This window comes from Dipodomys spectabilis, unplaced genomic scaffold (assembly GCF_019054845.1).
Source record: "Dipodomys spectabilis isolate Male_0828 unplaced genomic scaffold, ASM1905484v1 ptg000137l, whole genome shotgun sequence".
In the NCBI taxonomy this organism is placed as follows: Eukaryota; Metazoa; Chordata; class Mammalia; order Rodentia; family Heteromyidae; genus Dipodomys; species Dipodomys spectabilis.
Genome location: NW_024870814.1, coordinates 7,015,878 through 7,033,877, shown reverse-complemented (window position 1 = coordinate 7,033,877; position 18,000 = coordinate 7,015,878). Strand labels below are relative to the sequence as shown.

General features: G+C 39.8%; 1 protein-coding gene and 1 non-coding gene across 2 annotated transcripts in view; both read right to left on the bottom strand.

Moving 5' to 3' along the window:
• Nucleotides 1-40: 40 nt before the first annotated feature.
• Nucleotides 41-18,000, bottom strand: part of Ptcd3 (pentatricopeptide repeat domain 3) — a 38,317-nt gene continuing 20,357 nt past the window's right edge. The window contains exons 9-24 of the mRNA XM_042690471.1: nt 16,557-16,627; nt 14,690-14,777; nt 14,145-14,205; nt 13,553-13,638; nt 12,909-13,053; nt 11,920-11,970; nt 9,087-9,176; nt 8,112-8,140; nt 7,174-7,280; nt 5,401-5,479; nt 5,212-5,302; nt 4,231-4,316; nt 3,658-3,806; nt 2,028-2,069; nt 1,082-1,240; nt 41-577 (exon numbers count right to left, since the gene is read on the bottom strand). Of these exons, the coding sequence (XP_042546405.1) occupies nt 481-577; nt 1,082-1,240; nt 2,028-2,069; nt 3,658-3,806; nt 4,231-4,316; nt 5,212-5,302; nt 5,401-5,479; nt 7,174-7,280; nt 8,112-8,140; nt 9,087-9,176; nt 11,920-11,970; nt 12,909-13,053; nt 13,553-13,638; nt 14,145-14,205; nt 14,690-14,777; nt 16,557-16,627 (1,431 nt within the window). The 3' untranslated portion in view covers nt 41-480. The remainder of the gene's footprint in view (nt 578-1,081; nt 1,241-2,027; nt 2,070-3,657; nt 3,807-4,230; nt 4,317-5,211; nt 5,303-5,400; nt 5,480-7,173; nt 7,281-8,111; nt 8,141-9,086; nt 9,177-11,919; nt 11,971-12,908; nt 13,054-13,552; nt 13,639-14,144; nt 14,206-14,689; nt 14,778-16,556; nt 16,628-18,000) is intronic.
• Nucleotides 2,436-2,572, bottom strand: LOC122116914. Its single transcript, XR_006149037.1, has one exon. It is a non-coding gene; the product is annotated as a small nucleolar RNA SNORD94 (small nucleolar RNA).

The following is an 18,000-nucleotide window of genomic DNA, read 5'->3' as shown; positions in this document are numbered from 1 at the left end:
TTCTAGTGGGAAGATTAAGACAAATAATGGAAAACACAAATATACATTATTACTATATTTACTCAGTCTTCATTCTGCTGCTTTGGAGCCTAAATTACTATAATCTGGTTTACTCAATTATGAAGTAAGTATCTAAATGCAATCAAAACTGGGTTATTATTGATCCAGCAGCAGTTATGATATAACTTCACGAAAACCTGTCTCATAGTCATGAAGGACCAGCACATAAGCTAAGAAAAGCTATAGAACACTAGCACGCTGATGATGGCAATGTTGCAGGGTGTGATGACCAAGAGCCATGGGCTATATGTGTAAAACAGCAGCGTTGCTGCTTAAATGATAAACTTTGAGCACTGTATTAATAGATTTTCAGTAAATTTTATGACCTTAATCTACAGTCAGAATTTTATCTACTGCACAGTAATAATAAACGGGCCAAATCTACACGTTATTTCCAGTCACAGCAAGGCCACCTCACTTTTATTTGCTTTCACTGATGTCGCTGTCACTGTCGCTGTCACTGCTGCTGTCCCCATCACTGTCACTGTTCAATGCAGTTAGGTTAGCCAGGGCTTTCCTGTAAGGAAAAGACATTGCAGGTTACACTGCAGCTCATCAGAGCTGGGGAGCTTAGTGCCTGACATTCACCCAAATCAGAAAAACAGATCTTGTAGAAGCATTCATTTGTAAGAACAAAGAAAAAGGTTCTAACGGCCCCAATCTACAAGGAAGGCTTCCCTGACCTGTATAACAAACGATAGTCATTTCTACATCTTGGAAGAACAAAATACTGGAGAAAGCGATAAACATCTAAACAGGTGAAACATGGTTTGTTCCTTGTCAGTGAAGATTTAAGTTCCACTTACTTTTTTTTTTTTTGCTGGTCATGGGGCCTGAACCTCTGGGCTTGGGCACTGACCCTCAGCTCTTCAGCTCAAGGCTAGCACTCTACCACTTGAGCCACAGCCCCACTTCCCGCTTTTTCTGTTATATGGTGCTAAGGAATCAAACCCAGGGCCTCATGCATGCAAGGCAAGCGCTCTACCACTGAGCCACCTTCCCAGCCCCGAGTTCCACTTACTTTTGTTCTGGGTTGATTGCAAAGTCCATCATTACTCTCTGAGTGAGGGCCTTACTAACAGGCAAGCTCAAGGCACTTGCGAGCTTCACCACTTCAATGGCCTGATCAGGACTATCAGATACTTTTGCAGTGTCCATAAACTCATTCAGCAACTCATTTCTGTAAAACAAGGCAAAATGTGTAAAGGACTAAACAGAATGTCCTACCCTTTAATCAAAGACTCAGGTAAACCAGTCATTGTGGTACATGCTAGCAATTTTAGCTACTCAGGAGGTGGAGAAGGATCAAAGAAGATCAAGGTTCAATGCTAGCCTGGGCAAAATTACAGAAGAGGACCTGCACTTGCCTAGCAAGTGCAAAGCCTTGAGTTCGATCCCATGTACCTCATTATAGATTTATAGGCAAAAGCCAACGTAAGTTCATTTAATAAAATCCTCAATGGCAGCTTCCAAAGTTAATTTACATAAAGTCTAAATTTAAAGTTCCAATAGAGCATTTAATATAGTTTCTTTCCTTCCTCCCTCCCTCCCTCTCTTTGTTGGTTGTGGGGCCTGAACTCTGGGCCTGGGCGCTGTCCCTCAGCTCTTCAGTTCAGGCTAGTGCTCTACCACTTGAGGCACAGCACCACTTCTGGCTTTTTCTGCTTATGTGATGCTGAGGAATTGAACCCAAAGCCTCATGCATGCTAGGCAAGCACTCTACCCCTGCGCCCCCTTTCCAACTCTCAATATAGTTTCATTGAGGACTACGTAACTCAATATAACCCCAATCACTGAGCACAAAAAAGCTGTTTGCCTCAGAATGCCTTGGATTGTGGGACATTGCTAACTAAAGGGTGTCTAAATGTTGTGGCTGAGGTAAATGATCAAATCCAATCCACAGTAAGTCAAAGGCCATATGGTTAATTCCAGCCTAAACCAAGCAAAACATGTTACTTTCATCTTACCTAGGGATTTTATTATGCTTTCTGAAAAGTCCCAACATTTTCCTGTGCAAGAGGAGATAGGAAAAGGTAATTACTAATAGAAAAATAGAAGGTAATTAAATGAAGCTATTCGCCCCAAGATTTTCAGACAGTCCTTTTCTTCCTAACTATATGCTTAAGTTCCTTAAGACAGACAACAGTTGGCTCCTCTCATCCCCAGCCCTATCTGCACATCAGTTTTAGCTCAGGTGCTTAAACACACTCTCCTCACTCACCACTTCCACACATATCTACACATTACAAGCTAACAGTAAACCTGAGAAGTGGCTGGTGTTATGACCTATTCACTCCAGAGAGGTCACACAGCCTACATTCTAGCTTAGTCTGCCTCTTCTAACATCCTAGGCCAGTCAACTCGGTTGTGAAGAACAGGCTCAGACTGAGGCAACGTTCTCATGTAAGTGCACACCACCAACCTGCCACATGCAGGACAATGGTGAAACACATACACTCAGCTCCCATGACTCAGCTGAGGTCCGTACCCCTGCGCCAATCATCATAGCCTGGTTCACAGAAGTAACTGCTAACTCGCCCGACCTAACCAGCATAGTGCTGGCAACACAGGTGCTAGCAGGTAATGTGCAGGAGTTAGGCATCTTTTCCTGGAGACAGTGAAAAGCCACATGAAACTCGTAGGCACAGATCCTCAAACTTACCCTTCAAATACACATTTACGTTTAACACAAATTATAGCAGTGAACTAAGTGTGGCTTTCCTATAACTATCAATTTGTTGTCATTTTTACTTATTCATTTTTCCAAATGAATATGCACAAGCTTCCAAATCAGGGACACTGACAATCTGAGTGATATGCTGATAAAGGCACAGCCAAAATATGGCAACACAAACCAAGAATGGATTCTTACCAGAGCCATGTTTCATAAATGTTTCCAGAAGTCTAAGTTCAGGGCCCATATTTTACGCTAGGTAGGTGTAGGTCAAACACTTGAAAACGATATTTCGATAACATAAATGACCAAAGTCTTTTTCAAAGTTTCTTTGATCACTTTGTTCATTTGTGGAAGCAGACAAGTGAGGTTACATGTGGCAGCAGAACACTACACAATGACATGTGAAACTAGCACAATTATCCTTAAATTGGCCTTGGATCCCAAGTGTACTAACACTAACACTGGTTAGTACACATCTAATAATGATTACCAAGTGACTTATTTGCCCAGAGACACTGAAAACAAAAGTCAGAAATTGAGGGCTTTGGAGTTATGGCTCAAGGAGTAGATAGTAAATATGCCTTCCCAGGACATTTAAGGCACTGAGTTCAAACCCCAGTATCACTTAAAAAAAAAAAAAAAAAAAAAGCAAACGGAAAGTCACAAATTCAGAGAGAATTCTCAGCTTTCAGCTCATCTGAACTGTACCCCCTGCTTAAATGTATTATACATATAAACTTGCTTTTTAGCTGTTTTTTTTCCAAGTTCCCATGAAACCTTAGTATACATTCTAGGTTGGCTCATGATAAAACTATGTCATCATCCAGCCAAACTAGAGGACCTCTATCCAGGGACTGGGGTAAAATGTTTTAGAACCAAACACAAATGTTTCTGGTTTACACTTGCCATTTTGTACTCACCAGGCTTCCTGGGTTCGCCCAGCTCTTAAGAAGAGGAGAGCTATACAGTTGAGAGAGTTGGCTGGCCAAGTGAGAGCACTCTGTCTGGCTGCTTGGCTTTCATATGTAGATTTGATATCAGCAGCACAGTCAGCAAATACCATCTGAAGCTGAGAGGACCTAAGAGTCAGAACTGCCCAGTTGTCTCACCAGAATTGAAGCTCAGGAAACTACCAAAAGACCATTAAAATTCCTGAGCAATATATTTTACCATCTCAACATATTACATGGACTTACAAGTAATTGAATAAAAAGAAGCTTGGCTTGAAATAAATAATTTGATTACTTATATCTTTCAACTACAAGTTTTCTTTTAGCTGGAATTTTTAAAACTAGGTTGCTCTTATTGTCAGGATTGGCAACTATTTTCCTATGTGTTTTGGACGACAGGAATGAAAAAGCTGTTTATTTCTACGAACAACATATGCTTCCATGTATCATAAAGAGAACAATCCTTAAATAGGTGTAATACCAAATGATACATTGGTTAATACATATCTAATAATGGTAATATAACTTGAAGACAGCTCCTACCTGTAGTGGATGCTTATCCCTTGCCATCAGCATCAGGATTTCCTCTCTTAGTTCATTGCGAAAAGTGTGTCCATATTCTTTACTATCTTAAGGACAAAGAGAAGCAACACTGATCACCAAAATGTAAAATGGGAAAAATAAAAACAAGTAAGGGGAGGCACAGAAATGGAGGGACAAAGGGTGAACAAATGCAGCAGTGATACTCACTGGACACTATGTTGAAAATGAACTAGACAACTTGTGAGTGGGATGGGAGGGAAAAACTGGGAGAGCACGAGGAAAGGGGTGACACTGTCCAAAAAGAAATGTACTCTTGCTGAGTATGCTGATGAATCATACTTGTAATCCTAGCTGCTCAGAAGGCTGAGATCTGAGGATCTCAGTTTAAAGCCATCTTCAAGAAAGTCAATGAGACTTTTATCTCCAATTAATCATAGAAAAAGCCAGAAGTAGTGCTGTGGCTCAAGTGGTAGAGTGCTAGCCTTGACTGAAAGAAGCTCAGGGATGGTGCCCAAGCCCAGAGTTCAAGCCCCAGGACCAGCAAAAACAAAAAAAGCAAGAAAAAAAACTGTACTCCTTACCTGACTTATACAACTATAACCTCACTGTACACCTTTTTTTTTGGCCACTCCTGGGGCTTGAACTCAGGACCTGGGCAGTGCCCTTGAGCTTATTTTGCTCAAGACCAGCACTCTACCACTTGAGTCACAGTGCCACTTCCAGATTTTTCTGTGTATGTGGTTCTGAGGAATTGAATCCATGGCTTTATGTATGTGAGGCAAGCATTCTACCACTAAGACACATTCCCAGCCCCCAGAGCTCATTTTCAACAAACGTTTACTCATCTAAAGTGCAACTTGAGTAATGGCTTTGAAGTACACCTCAACTAATGGGTTCCTTTCAGTTAAAAATGGAAATTTAGGCCTTTACCAATGTTATTAATCACAATGGAAATTTACTAAACATAAAACTGATACTGACCTCTCCAAATCTGAGGGATCATTTCTAACTGATTGGCCACATCCAATGCTTGAAGAAGATCTATCATTGTTTGAGAGTGCGGAAAGAACACCTGATGAGTGAAATTCAAATATTAATCCAAATATTCACCAGGAGCAATAATTACAAATTTAGTTATCAAGATAAATGACAAATAATTAATTAGCTTACTGAAGGTACTAGGTTCTTATACCACTTCAAAGTGACATCAATTTGTTCCATGAGACAAATCAAACTGAGAAACTTGGAACTGTGATGGAGAGAAAAAGTATATTTAGTTTACTATCTCCGTATTTAACAAGAATATTGGTATGATTAGTGAAATTTATCACATGGTTATAGAATGATGTCTACAAATTATTGAAATATTGGCCAATGACTTAATATGCACTATCTTTGATGCTCAATTTATGACAGCCTTCTCAGAATACCTATAGAATTCTGGCAACCAGATACTGAAAATTACAGATTTTATCCACATTAAAAGAATGCAGTGCATCCAGTTGCCAGAAGCTCATTCACTTCTGTAATTCCAGTTACTTGGGAAACTGGGAATAGGAGGTTCAAGGTCAGTTGGGCAGCAAAGTTTGAGAGACTCCCTCCCCTCCCTTCTTTTTGGTTGGTCATGGGGCCGAACTCTGGGCCTGGGCGCTGTCCCTGAGCTCTTCAGCTCAAGACTAGCTCTCTACCACGTGAGTCACAGCACCACTTCTGGCTTTTTCTGCTTATGTGGTGCTGAGGAATCAAACCCAGGGCCTCATGTATGCCAGGGAAGCACTCTACCACTGAGCCACCTTTCTAGCCCCGAGAGACACCTTCTTAACCCATACCTGGGAGCAGTAGCAAATACATGTTATCCTAATCTATTTAGTGGCCAAAATTTCGAAAATCATGGTTCCAGACCAGCTTTGGCAGATGAATGCCTGGGATTCTACCTTGACAGAAGGAAGTTGGAACTTGTCATATAAAGCTAAAATAGGTGGGTCATGGTCCAGCTGAATACCTGGACAAAAGAAAGATCCTATCTTAAAAGTAACCAGCAAAAAAAAAAAAAAAAAAAAAAAAAAGCTTAAAGGCATGGCTCAGCTGGAGTGTCAATCTACTAAGCATGAGGGCTTGACTTCAAATCTCAGTGCTGCCTTCCCTCAAAACAAACATGTAAAGCAAAGAGTTGGACACACGGAAAACCATTCTCACAACTAATTAACAGGTGGCTCTTTCATGGTTTTTTGTTTTGTTTTGTTTTGGTGCTAGTCCTGGGGCTTGAACTCGGCCAAGGCAAGGTCCCTGAGCTTCTTTTGCTCAAAGCTAGCACTCTATCACTTGAGCCACAGCACTACTTTCAGCTTTTTTTGTGTATGTGGTAGTGAGGAATCAAACCCAGAGTTTCATGCATGTGAGGCAAGCACTCTACCACTAAGCCACATTCCCTCATTTTATGTTTCAGCTGCTTAAAAGCAAACCCATTGACAGAGCCTCTACAGACTCCAGAATCTTGATCTTTAAAACCAAAACCAAGAGATTGAGAAAAAGCCTTTTTTTTTTTTTTTTTTTGCCAGTCCTGGGCTTTTTTTGTGTATGTGGTGCTGAGGAATCGAACCCAGCGCCTCATGCATGCAAGGCAAGCACTCTACCACTGAGCCACCTTCCCAGCCTGAGAAAAAAGTCTTAATGGACCAACACATCCTGTTACAATTTAAAAATAAGTCTGAAGAATTTAAATGTTACAAAGGAAAATCTCAAAGTACTAGTTGTACAACTAGACTCCCAAATCTGTCAATTTTACCACTGCTTTGTTTTCTAAGTGTTCATTTAGTATGTACTATTAAGTACAACTATGGTACATAACACCAGAAGTGAGCTATGAAGAGTCACTAAAATCCTCCCATCTGTGGAATCTACTAAATGAAACAAGAAATAAGGACACATTTCCAATATACTTACTAATAGAAATTACGACGAAAATCAATTCCAATGAATTTCTGGTTATTTCCCGTATTTAAAAGGTCATGTACCTGGTAAGCAAGTTCTAGATCTCGGAGAGAAGAGCACTGAAAATTTGCAAGTAGAATTACACTGACATTCTTACAAGCAAAATAGTAACTTACTAATAAAGAAAAATGTTAGTTTTCTGTGTAAATACTTATACTTATTCAATTTAATGGTTGATAGCAAATAAAAGGAATTCAAGAGAGGAGTTGAAGACTCAACTTTTATAAATTTACAAAGCTATTTTGACTTAGCAATTAAATCTTTAGAAACAAATACTAGAGAAGACATGGAATGCTCAGACCAGCATCACTGTATTAGCAGAAACCACCCACAATATAGTTATGGCTCTTCCTTCTTATGAGATGCTGACTGCTGTCAACAAATACACCACTGCTGAGGTGTGTCTGAGCATGTTAGTGAAGAAAGTATACAAAATTGGGAGTTCTCCTTAGGAACCAAGATGTACTGTACTCATGCAGAGATCCTGTGAAATTTTTCTAATGATCAGCATGATAGAAAAGTTTATCAATTTGAAAAGTTAATGGGATAAATACAAAATATTCGGAAAGCTGATCTGTCTAGAAGCATGAAAAAGGCAACATAGGAGTCTAACTCCCATTTCCTGTGTGTGAAGCCGATGTTTCTCTTTCTATTCTTCCCTACTAAATCCTTGCTAAAACTTGCAAGAAAAAAGGCAAAAAGGCAATGTGTATCATAAGCAAAGGGTAGAGTTATGTGATCTAAAACTATATATTATCAACAAATATAGAAACAAAAACATGAACAGAAGAGGAAATGAAAGAATCACAGCCCCCAATTACAGATAAAATTAAGGAAAGTAAACTTTAAAGTACAGAAAATGAAGTTAAACAACAAAAATTAGTACTTACAACATTCATGGCAGACTGAAAAAACTTATCTGAAAATCAAAGTTCATAAGAGCTTTAGTTGGTATGGATGAAATAAATTTTCACATCAGAAATATAAACAAAAATTTTGCCAACAAATAGGTGGCACAGTAGGTCAAGCTACTGTACAGGATCTCAAATAGGGTATTATTTGGCGATTTGAGGCCAGTCCAGGAATAAACTTCATGATTCCTTGACAACTGCTAGGCACTGTGGCATATACACATCATTCGAGTGACACAAGTTAGAACAAACAGGATTGCAGTCCAAGACTAACTAGACGAGCCCCTACCTCAAAAAATAACCAGCACAAAAAAGGCCTATAAGTGTTAGTGGTAGAGTGCCTGCCTAGCAAGCACAAGGCCTGAATTCAAACACTAGTATCACTAAAAACAAAACAAAACGGAGACAGTTCATATGCAAGACAAAGCTAAAGAAATAAAAAGAAATATAAATAAGGGGGGAGGGAAACTGGGAGAAAGATGAGGGAGGGGGTAACAATGTTTGACAAGAAATGTCCTCATGGGCTGAGAAGGTAGCTCAGTGGTAGAGTGCTTGCCCCTCATGCATGAGGCCCTGGGTTCGATTCCTCAGCACCACATAAACAGAAAAAGCCAGAAGTGGTGCTGTGACTCAAGTGGTAGAGCACTAGCCTTGAGTGGAAGAGCTGAGGACAGCACCTAGGCCCAGAGTTCAAGCCCCACAACTGACAAAAAAAAGAAAAAAGAAAAAAGAAATGTACTCCTTACTTCTTAGGTAACTGTAACCCCTCTGTATATTATATTTATAACAAAATAAAATAAAATTAAGCATATAGTATAGGGTTTTTACCATTCTCATAATAATCACCCCAAATATTACTAAGCTAAAAATCCTGTCCTCAACACAGGCTAGACTGGTGCTTGGGTAAATAATAAATGCCTATAAGGGGAAAATATAAGCAATTTCTGTATATACCATCATCTAGATCCTTTGGATAAAATTTCTTCCCCGTTAGTTCTTTCATTATACTGTAGATAATGAGGGATGGTTCTCTGGAAGAGTTTCCTGCCAAGCAAAGCAAATGGGTTTAAGTCCACATTCTTCTATATTAAAACAAAACTCACAGTGCTTAGTATAGTGGCACTCCCATCTTCTTGCTCCGTATTGAACTTAATGCCTGGCATAGAGCTGAGAAGGGGAAAACACTTGCTAAAAGAAACTTTTTACCTCTCAGCCTCCAAGTGTATAAAATCTGGAAGAATCAGAAGTCTCTATGTGTTCCAGTTACTTTTCTCTTTTTTTCTTCAGTCTTTTCAGAAAAGTGGCATGAAAATAAGCAGTACTTACATTGTGTTTGTTGCGTGTGTAGTTTGGTAGAGATTGGGTTCCTTCTTATTTTTACTAAGTCTATCATTAGAAGAAATATCTAGAACCATCATTGCTAAACTCAATGCTCATTTCTTTAGGGAACAATTGGGTAAAAACCCAAGGATTCTTTAGTGCCTTCCAAGCATTGTTACAAGACACTATATGAAGTTACATCATCATATCCTGGTGGTGTTATGTAGCAGGTTAAGTATCCAGTCCTTCTTGACAGAACTGGTAAATAAATGCTAGAGCTGGAATTTCAACTCTGGGGAGCCTGGCTCCAAAATCCATTACAAAGAGAACACAGCATCCATAGAGACTAACTCCTAGAAGCAGATGACAAAGGAGGCCTCAAAACCCTCCCATAAGGTTTCAGAATAGGGCTTACATTCCTCTATACTAATACTGTCCAATAAGCTATAGGATAGTTCCATCCAAAAAAGATTTCTATCTATGTATCTACAATCACTGCAAGTAGTAAGCCTTTTTTTTTTTTTTGTCAGTCATGGGGCTTAGACTCTGGGCCTGTGCGCTGGCCCTAAGACTTTACCTCAAGGCGAGCGCTCAAAATTTTGGCCTTTAAATAGATTAGGATAACATGTACTTGCCACTGCTCCCAGGTATGGGTTAAGAAGGGGGTCTCTCAAACTTTGCTGCCCAACTGACCTTGAACTGTGAACCTTCTATTCCCAGCTTCCCAAGTAACGAGAATTACAGAAGTGAATGAGCTTCTGGCAACTGGATGGACTGCATTCTTTTAATGTGGATAAAATCTGTAATTTTCAGTATCTGGTTGCCAGAATTCTATAAGTATTCTGAGAAGTCTGTCATAAATTGGGCGTCAAAGATAGTGCATAATTAAGTCACTGGCCAATATTTCAATAATTTGTAGACATCATTCTATAACCATGTGATAAATTTCACTAATCATACCAATATTCTTGTTAGATACGGAGATAGTAAACTAAATATACTTTTTCTATCACAGTTCCAAGTTTCTGTTTGATTTGTCTCATGCTCTACCACTTAAGCTATAGTGCCACTTCCGGTTTTCTGGTGGTTAATTGGAGATAAGAGTCTCATGGACTTTCCTTCCTGGGCTGGCTTTGAAATGTGATCCTTAGGTCTCAGCCTCCTGAGTAGCTAGGATTACAGGCATGAGCCACCAGTGCCTGGCTGTGGTAGGCATTTGCTACACCTGTCCTCTGAACTCTAATGCCACTTTTTTTTTTTGGTCAGCTGTGGGGCTTGAACTCTGAGCCTGGACATTACCCCTCAGCTCTTTGGTTCAAGGCAAGTGCTGTACTTCTTGAGCCATAGTGCTACTTCCAGTTTTCTGGTAGTTAATTTGAGATAAGAGTCTCAGGGACTTTTCTGCCTGGGATGGCTCTTAACTACAATCCTCAAATCTCAGCTTCCTGAGTAGCTAGGACTACGGGCATGAGCCACTGGTGCCCAGATTAATGCCACATTTTTTGTTTGTTTGTTTTTTGGGTCCAGTCGTGGGGCCTGAACTCTGGGCCTGGGCGCTGTCCCTCAGCTCTTCAGCTCAAGGCTAGCACTCTACCACTTGAGCCACAGCGCCACTTCCGGCTTTTTTCTTTTTGCTTATGTGGTGCTGAGGAATCAAACCCAGGGCCTCATGCATGCAAGGCAAGCACTCTACCACTGAGCCACCTTCCCAGCCCCCAATGCTACATTTTTTAAACTTAATTTTCACTAACCACACAAGGCTATTGTACTGAACAGCTCAGTTCTAAAGAACAAAAGGAACCCCAGAGTAAAATATCATTTGTTTATTCTTTATATGCCAAGAATGCTGGTACACTCTATAAGCCCCTTCCCCACCAGCTCCAGTTTTATATCACAGTTACTACCTTCAAGAATGTTTTACTCAGGCTGAAGATGTTAACTTAAAAATTGTTTGATTATTGATGTATATAAGAACGTTCTTTCCCTCCCTCCCTCCATTCCTACCTTCTCACCTACCTACCAACCTACAGGATCTTGCTATATAGCCCAGGCTAACCTGTAACTTTTTGATTCTCCTGCTCTGGCCTTCTGAATGCTGGGATAACAGGTCTGTGTCATTACACTCAGTTTAATTTTCTATTAATTTGTATGTGGAGATGGCAAATTTCAATAATTATTTGCACAAACCCAAAGGAGACTATTTTCTACATAAATTTAATGAAATATTGGGGCTGGGAAGGTGGCTCAGTGGTAGAGTGCTTGCCCTGCATGCTCAAGGCCCTGGGTTCGATTCCTCAGCACCACATAAGCAAAAAAGAAAAAGGCCGGAAGTGGCGCTGTGGCTCAAGTGGTAGAGCGCTAGCCTTGAGCTGAAGAGCTGAGGGACAGCACTCAGGCCCAGAGTTCAGGCCCCACGACCGGACTCCCCCCCAAAAAATAAATAAATTTAATGAAATATTATACGTACCATGTTGATAAAACACCTGAATAATATAGTGGTATGTTGCAAGCGAAGGTTCTCATATTACCAGGTGAAAGGAAAAAATAAAGAATATAGTAAAACACAGCTGTGCAAACAAAATACATTTTACCAAAGCATTAGTATTAAAGCAAATACTAGAATTAAGCAAACCCTGGTATTTAAGCAAATGCTATTATTGATATTCCACTGAGAATAGTAATGCATAATGAAAAGAATCCATTACCAAGCAACCTGTCATAAAGTAAATACTAAAATATACACAACATACTACAACATATTTGGGCTGGGAAGGTGGCTCAGTGGTAGAGTGCTTGCCTTGCATGCATGAAGCCCTGGGTTCAATTCCTAGCACCACATAAGCAAAAAGAAGAAAGCCGGAAGTGGCGCTGTGGCTCAAGTGGTAGAGCGCTAGCCTTGAGCTGAAGAGCTGAGGGACAGCGCCCAGGCCCAGAGTTCAGGCCCCACGACTGGACCCCTCCCCCAAAAAAAGGGGGGCTGGGAAGGTGGCTCAGTGGTAGAGCGCTTGCCTTGCATGCATGAGGCCCTGGGTTCGATTCCTCAGCACCACATAAGCAAAAAGAAAAAAGCCGGAAGTGGCGCTATGGCTTAAGTGGTAGAGTGCTAGCCTTGAGCTGAAGAGCTGAGGGACAACGCCCAGGCCCAGAGTTCAAGCCCCACAACCGGAAAAATGCATATTTGGGTTCAAATAGCCAATTTTGTAAAAAAAAAAAAAAAAAAAAAAAAAAAATCATTCAACTTAAGATCTATTAAAGTAAAAACTGAAATACTGAAACAACACTAATTTGCTATAAAGAACTGAAGATGATACAGGCATCCCCACAATAGTTTTCCTTTGGTATCTGTGGGGAATTGATTCCAGAACCCCCATAAGTCCCCAAATCTTTATAGCCCATTCTATGTCCATGGCCATGAAACCTCTGCCCAGCAGCAGGTTGGTCAGCATGTATACTTACCTATTCCAATGGCTTTCATTTCACGTAAGGTTTGTAAAGCTAGAAATTTTCCATGTACATGAAATCTCTGAAGACATTTCAGAATGGTATTAAAAGTCTGAAGATTTGGTTTTACCTTCTGTGCAATCATATGTTTCAGCAGTTCCTAGTTGAATCCAAAGCAAGACATTTTTTATTCTTGGATGATTTGCTAATTATATAAAAGTTGAAAATTGACTTTTTGGCAATATCTGAAGCAGGTTAACAATTATATCCCCAATTTAAGAATTTGTTGCTAATTATATTAGGAAGAAGATCAACAATCTTATCTTTTACGCTTTTCTATTTAGGAGGGAATATATAAGGGACTAAACTTAAGAACTTGAGCTTCCTACTATAGTCACTCTACTGCTTTAACCATCCTCATTTCCGAAGACTGAGATCTTACCTCTTAGATATAAGACCCACCTGTCTGATCCTTTCTGGTTCTTGTGTGTCAGAGAGCAACCTAACTTACAGGATTGTTGGAAAGGCAGTAAACAGGTAATTGATTAGAGTACTGACTGCCCAATATGCTCAAATGAATGCTGTATTCATCCTAAATCTTTTTAGTAGAATTAATGCCTTAACTCTAGTGAAGACGACAAATTGAGGATTATACTTACCAATATGTTATTCCATTTTTCCTCAAACTTCTCATTACTCATCAATACTTTTGCTTCAATCAATGCATTGAAGGTATATACATCAGCTGTAAAGGAAAGCTGCTTTAACAATAGGGTTGCAAAGGAGAAGACAAAATGGTCAAATCTATGTATTCCTTGGCTAATCACCACATGTTCATAAAACTGGCTCTCTATCAATGTTATAGAAGTCAAAATTTGGGCCAAAGACAAGAGCCAAGATCCAATAACTTTGTACAAGTTCTTGGGAGAAAAAAAAAGAGGGTCTGAGTACCAATGGCTCATGCCTATTATCCTGGATACTCAGAAGCTGAATTCTGAGGATCTAAGTTTGAAGCCAGCACAGGAAGGAAAGTCTTTCCGACTTTTATCTTCAATAAACTACTCAGGAAAAGCCAGAAGTAGTGCTGTGGTTCAAGTAGTAGAACACTAGCCTTGAACACAAAGCGGGTCAGGGACAGCACACAGGCCCTGAGTTCAAGCCCCAGGACTAGCAAAAAAAAAAACAACAACAAAAAAAAAACATTAAAATAAATAAATAAAAAGAAGGGTACAGGGGAGCTCCCAAACTCACCATGAAGTCTATTGTTCAATAACTCAGTGTACAAGTTTAATGCCTGTGCATAAGCTCGGTGCTAGAGGGAAAAGGGACAACATCACCAAATTTATTCATCACAGAAGTACCTGTATATCTACTGTTCCAGGATTGGGAATATGGTACTGAATAACACAGACTAGGCTCCCATTCTCATCAAGCTTATCTTTTCTTCCAGTGGTTTTCTACCTAGGGGGCACTGGGCAATGCCTGGAGGCATTTTCAGTTGTGACAAGTAGAGGTGGTGGAAGAGTGTACAAGACCAAGACAAAAGGGTCAAATTTGAGTCCAGCCTGGATTACTTGACAGAGGCTTCAAAAAGTTCTCGTTACAGCTATTGGAAGAAATTGTATTTGTAGACTTAATTCCATATCCCAATTATCTCATAATACTGTACACAGAATTCAAATCCTAAAAATTCTAAGTTTAAAACACCATTTCTTGGCCTAAGCATTTCAGTAAGGCAAACTTAAGATGAGGTTAAGAAATCAAGTTAGTGGACTTAAAAATGAAGATAAATTTACCTTCACCATTCCTCGGATCATTGTACAGTAAGAATGTGCATTCTTCTCTGGCATTAGATCAAAGATTCTTTCAGCATTGTTTTTTGATCTAGACAAAAGAGATTACATGTTAACCAGGAAAACTGGTAGTAACTTCGATTATTTACTTACAGCTTAATACATTCCAGGCAATGTGATAAGCAATTGATGGGTTTTACCTTAAGTTATTATCATCTTGAAAGTGGGGAGAAAATGAAGCTCAAAACTTTAAGTTGCCCAGAACTTTACAGTTAGTGAGTATAAGCAGAATCAAAATGGAAATGTTGCCAGGCAATGGTGGCTCACCCCTATGATCCTAGTTACTCAGGAGGCTGAGATCTGAGGATCAAGATGCAAAGCCAGAGTGGGAAGAAAAAAAAAGTCTCTGAGATTTTTATCTCCAATTAACTAACAAAAAGGGGAAAAAAGGCAGGAGGTGAAGCTGTGGAGTACTAGCAAAAGGCTAAGTCCTGAGTTCAAGCCCCAGGAATGGCACTAAACTAGCAAACAAACAAAAGAATTGTTGCGAGCAAAGTAAAAGATGCCCAGATTAAAAGAAAAAAACCAAATTATATTACTAGGCACACTAGTGAGGTTTTCCCACCCCTCTTGAATCCTGGAATAGAAATCCCAAAGGCAACCACTGACAACAGTTCCCATCTGAATCCTTCTGGCATATGCCAGCCTATGTACATTTATTTCTTCTTCCTTTACCAAGAAAGAAAAAGAAAGAAAGCCATCTGTATCCTTTGATCCTGTACCCTGATTTTCTCCTTTGTTAGTTAATGGAAGCATCCCTTCCACATTCACAGAAAATACTTCTCAATTCAAACTCTCACATGTAAATGTTATTCACATTGTTTAATCTGCTGAATAGTTGTTTGCTGAATAGTAATCTTAATTTGGCATTGTATTCTAGCTTCTATGTATGTTTAGTAGCAAGAAAAACAAAATCAACTAGGCACTAGTGGCTCACATGTATACTCCTAGCTACTCAGGAGGCTTAAGTCTGAGGATAGTGGTTTGAAGCCAGCTCAGGCAAGAAAGTCCATGAGACTCTTATCACCAATAATATACCAAAATGCTTCAGAAGTAGAGCTGTGACTCACGTGGTAGAGCACTGGCCTTGAGCAAAAGAGGCTCAGGGACAATGTCCTGGCCCTGAGATCAAGCTCCAGAACAGGCACAAAAATAAAATTAAAAAAACTGAGGCCGGGTGCTGGTGACTCATACCTGTAATCCTAGCTACTAGGAGGTTGAGATCTAAGGATCACAGTTCAAAGCCAGCACAGGCAGGAAGGTCCAAGACACTCTTATCTCCAATTAACCACCAGAAAACCGGAAGTGGTGCTGTGGCTCAAGAAGTAGAACACTCGCCTTGAGTTGAAGAGTGCAAAAGCCCAGAGTTCAAGCCCCATGACCGACCAAAAAATAAATAAAATAAAATTCAGAATTAGGTAAATATTCTAGGATAACACTACTGATGAAAATACCAAAGGAACCATTCCACATCAAGTGTACATCAAGTTAAGTGGAAGAAAATAAAACTAAAATAAACAAAGCCCAACCCTTGAACAGATTCTTAACCTACTGGCTGAAGGTCAAGAACTTAAAGAAAAAAGCCTAAATTAGATATAGTGGCACAGATCTATAATCCCAGCTCTTGGAGGCTGAGGAAAGAGTTGGAGGATAGCCTGAGAAAGATCTCAATTACATGAGTAAAAATTGCATAATAAAAATAATTTGTATTTCAGAATATCATAGGACTACATCTTTTCCTGGGGGAAATGGAGCAATAACTTCTTCATATATCATAAAAAAATTATATAAGGTGTTAACTGTAACATACTTCCACATAACTCCAATGGGATGACCAGCCTTTGTCTTAGCTTTTTCATTATTTTCCTCGGTGGCCTGTTCCTGGAATGCATCATACCAAGACAAATTAAAAGCAAGACAATTCAATGCCCATTATACTACTAATATTCTGAAAGGAAATGGGAATTCAGAAAAATATAAACATAGCAGAAAGCAAAAAGAAACACAGTAAAATGTTTATACCCACAGTTTCTTGAATTCAACTCAGCCAATTCAGAGGAAAATCAGACATGTCTGGTCTGCCACAAGAATGTGGCAGTCAAAAAAAAAGTACACCTGTTTCTCCACAGGCTACAGGTAGCTTCATCCATATTTAGTATTATTCATTATTCATTTCATGTCAAAATTATTTTAAGAGTGAATGAGATAAAATAATAGAGGGGTAAGAATGATGAGAATACACCTTGCACACATAATAAGTGTGAATTTTAAAAAGTAGCATCCAGCTGGGCGCCAGTGGCTCATGCCTGTAATCCTAGCTACTTAGGATGCTGAGATCTGAGGATTGCTGTTGAAAGCCAGCCCAGGCAGGAAAGTCCATGAGACTCTTTTTTTTTTTTTTTTTTTTTGGGGGTGGGGGGGTCTGGTCGTGGGGCCTGAACTCTGGGCCTGGGTGCTGTCCCTTAGCTCTTCAGCTCAAGGCTAGCGCTCTACCACTTGAGCCACAGCGCCACTTCCAGCTTTTTTCTTTTTGCTTATGTGGTGTGAGGAATCGAACCCAGGGCCTCAGGCATGCAAGGCAATCGCTCCACCACTGAGCTACCTTCCCAGCCCCTCCATGAGACTCTTATCTCCAATTAACCATCAGAAAACTGGAAGTGGCTCTGTGGTTCAAGTGATAGAGTGCTTGCCTTGAGCTGAAGAGCTTAGGGACAGTGCCCAGGCCCAGAATTCAAGCGCCACGACCAACCAAAGGGGAAAAAAAAAAGTAGCATCTATTCATACAGTAAAAGCAAGAGAAACTGACACATGTCTAACACTGAGACAAGATAAGGTAATTTTCAAAAGACTTAATCTTGACCTTTATGTATAAGCCAAATATGAGTGAAGCTGACAGTGTCTAATTGCCATTACATGGAATAGTACAGGATCTATAGCTTGCTGCCTTGGGAGCTGGGGCTAGGGGACACAACAGCCACCAAAGGCTTCATAATATTCTCTGGAAAGAAGGACTCGCTGCCTAATGGAGAAAACTTAAGAAGAAAAATCCCCATAATCTTACCACCTAGAAACACATTTTAAAGATAATCTTTTCCTTATGCATATGAAAAAACATTTATAAAAACAATAAACACAGGTTGAGAAGCCCTTACTCAATATGTTTAGAAAAAAAGTGCCCAGAGGGGCTGGGAAGGTGGCTCAGTGGTGGGTTCCATTCCTTAGCACCACATAAGCAGAAAGAAAAAAAAAAGCCA